The sequence below is a fragment of the Microsporum canis genome, genomic scaffold (genome assembly GCF_000151145.1).
Source record: "Microsporum canis CBS 113480 supercont1.5 genomic scaffold, whole genome shotgun sequence".
In the NCBI taxonomy this organism is placed as follows: domain Eukaryota; kingdom Fungi; phylum Ascomycota; class Eurotiomycetes; order Onygenales; family Arthrodermataceae; genus Microsporum; species Microsporum canis.
The window spans coordinates 922,069-925,112 of NW_003299165.1; the positions used below are offsets into that span (position 1 = coordinate 922,069).

General features: G+C 56.5%; 1 protein-coding gene across 1 annotated transcript; it reads left to right on the forward strand.

The window, feature by feature from the left end:
* Window positions 1-78: 78 nt before the first annotated feature.
* On the forward strand, window positions 79-1,656 carry MCYG_05420 (Ryp1; the record flags this gene model as incomplete). The annotated part of the gene is made up of 2 exons (XM_002845505.1): window positions 79-891; window positions 919-1,656. The coding sequence occupies 2 exons, from the start codon at window positions 79-81 to the stop codon at window positions 1,654-1,656; spliced, it is 1,551 nt and encodes a 516-aa protein (XP_002845551.1).
* Window positions 1,657-3,044: the final 1,388 nt, after the last annotated feature.

A 3,044-nucleotide genomic window follows, 5' to 3' on the forward strand; every position in this document is an offset into this window, starting at 1 on the left:
CTGCCTGCTGCTACGACTGTTTACGACCCGAGCTGCTACACGACTTCTCTTCCTGCTTCCTGCTACCTGCAATACACCATGGGCAACGGCTCGGCGGCCGTGCTGGAGCCCACGTACACTGGCTACGTGGCTTCGACTCACGATGCCCTCATCCTCTTCGAGGCCTGTCTTACCGGGGTGCTGCACCACGTCCCCCGTCGTCCGCACGACCGCGAACGCGCCCAGCTGGTCCGCTCGGGCAGCGTCTTCATCTACGAGGAGAACGCCTCGGGCATCAAGCGCTGGACCGACGGCGTCACCTGGTCGCCCAGCCGTATCCTGGGGAACTTCCTCGTCTACCGCGAGCTCGACAAGCCCTTCCCTCCCGGCGAGAAGAAGCGCGCCGTCAAGAAGGGCAGCAGACGGCCAACCCAGTCTGCCCGGGCAGGAGAGCCATACCCTCGCCTGCAGGACAATGGAGCTGGCGCCAACGGGGCCGTCGCGGCGGGTGCGTACTCGCCCGGTGCTCCCTCGCCCGCCACCGCTGGCGCCGGGGTGGGAACGGGGTTCGCTGAGCGAGGACAGCAGTCCGAGCTCGAACGCGCCCTCGTCGGCTCCCTGGTCGACTCGTACGGCTTCAAGGACTCCGGCCTGGTCAAGAAGACGATGAGCGTCACCGTCTCGGGCGTGACGCACCACCTGGTCTCCTACTACAGCGTCGACGACGTGATGCGCGGCGCCCTCAGCCCGCCCAGCATGGTCGAGTCGCTGCGCTACATCCGCCCCCGCCAGGAACTCACCACGAAACAGAGCTTCCGCGCCCCCATCGAGGATCCCGATCAGCCCAGCCTCGACGACGGTGATCCCTCGCAGTCACTCTACGGCTACCGCCCCAATCCGGCCGCCGCCATGGTGCCCCAGTACGGCATGCCTCCCCAGAGCACCGGCTACTATGCCATGCCGCCCCAGCCTCCCTACGCGACGCACTCCTCCCACCAGCCGCACCAGCAGGCCCAGCATCACCAGCAGCACCAGCAGCAGCCCCCACCCCCTCCGTCCGTGCCCGGCTACGGCGTCGCGCCACCCCAGCAGAATCCTTACCTCCAGAGCCCGGCCGCGGCCACCTCTGACCTGCCCCCGAAGACGGAGGAGTACGGTGCCTACCGTGGCCCGGCCAGCTACCCCACGGCCTTCCCCCCTTCGTCTGCCGCTCCTCCGCCTTCTCACCTCTACCGCACGCCCAGCATACCCACCAGGCCGTCCGCGTCAGACATACCCACCACCATCGATCCTGCCGGATCCCCCAGCACCAGTGCCTACTCCAGAGCCAGCTTCAGCCTGCCCGGCGCCATGGACTCCAAACCGCCCCCTCAGCAGCAGACCCAGCAGACCCAGCAGCAGCAGCAGCAGCAGCAGCAGCAAACGCTCGACCAACGATCCACCTACCCTGGCCCCGCGCCCACCAGACGCGAGTCCGGATACTACGATCAAGCTCAGGCCCAGGCCCAGGCCCAGGCCGCTCACCAGCGTCGCACCTCCATCCAGCAGCAGGCCCCGCAACAACCTCAGCCCACGCAGCAGCCATACTACTCCAACACCGCCGCCACAGGCCAGAGTTCCTATCAGGGCGCTCCTCCCATGTCGACCTGGGGGGCCACCCACGGTCAAGCCATATAGATGGATCCTCTTGAGTAACACTGCCAACGTCAACACATGAACGCATGTAATAAAACAAGGGAACCCCAGACGAGCAACTCGAGCAGAAAAAAAAAATATAACAATTTGAACTTAACAACCTGAACCCAAACACAAAACCGAAAAAAAAAAACCCGCACTCAAAAAGCAGATGCCGTACGAAGATCGAATGAAAAACCCCCCGAACCGAAGATTTAATAGGAATGATGGAGCAAAAAAAAAAAAGAAGCAAAAAAATTATATTCTCCCTTTGACCTACGCGCATCACAACAACAACAGCAGCAGCACATGCATGTACGCACGTTTGTTCGCACGCCCTGGCTTTTCGCTCTACCTGCACATAACAACGAACATGCACACAAATGATGAACGAGTTTTGTTTTTTTTTTTTTCTTCTGCTTCTTATCTCTGATGTTTTTATTTCTTTCCTCTCCACACACATCCCCCCGTTTCTATTTCCCCCCTTTGGATCGTTGATGTTGATTTCTCCCTTTTTTTTTTGTCGTTTGCTCTTGTTTTCCTTTCCAGCCTTGAGTGGTATAACTCTCTAGCAGTGCACATTACCTTAACCGTACTTACTCGACATTCCTATTAATACGTTGAACTCGAGCTCGTTCTTTTCCGTTCCCTTCTTCCTCCATCTTCTTCTACTTCTCCCTTTTCCTTCCCTTCTTTACGTAGGTGGCGGTGGCGTGGCAAATGGCGTGGCATTCTTTTAAAAAACAAATTTCACAAATCCCCCCCTTCATTTGGACGGACGGACGGACAGACAGACTGGCAGACTGGCAGACGAACCGCCCATGCACGCATACATACATACATACGACCCAGGCACATCGTCGGCACGATAGGAAGAAACGCAGAGACGAAACGAGATAGACTGCTGATCTGGGGGTGATCAACTCGGTGGCGGTGGAAGACTGCAATGCAACTATAGCGCTCAGTTCTTCTTATGCTTTTTTTTTTTTCTCCAGTCTTTCTTGCAGTTGAAACTACATGTTACTATGTATATGCTTCTCCCGTCTTGTCTGTCCTCGCCCTTTTGATTTGCTGCTTGCTTTTTCCTGAATTGACTTTCCTGAGTTTGATGCTGTATTTAGTCTTTCCTTTCTTGCTGGAAATAGTTTGGTCAATGAACATATATGCCCTTGATCTTCGTTCAATCCTATCATCTTGTGCGCATCGACATGATCTATCTTTCGTCCTGTGTACGTTCTATTTATATTAATGTTTATTGAAGTCTGATAAAAAAAAGAGTGGGGGTGCTGCTGACTCAGCGTATACCCCCACCTACTAAGCAGATGCTTATATAATCGTCTCGCGTGCCTCGCGCTTGTACCAGCCAATCACACGCCTCGCCTTACTTTTCG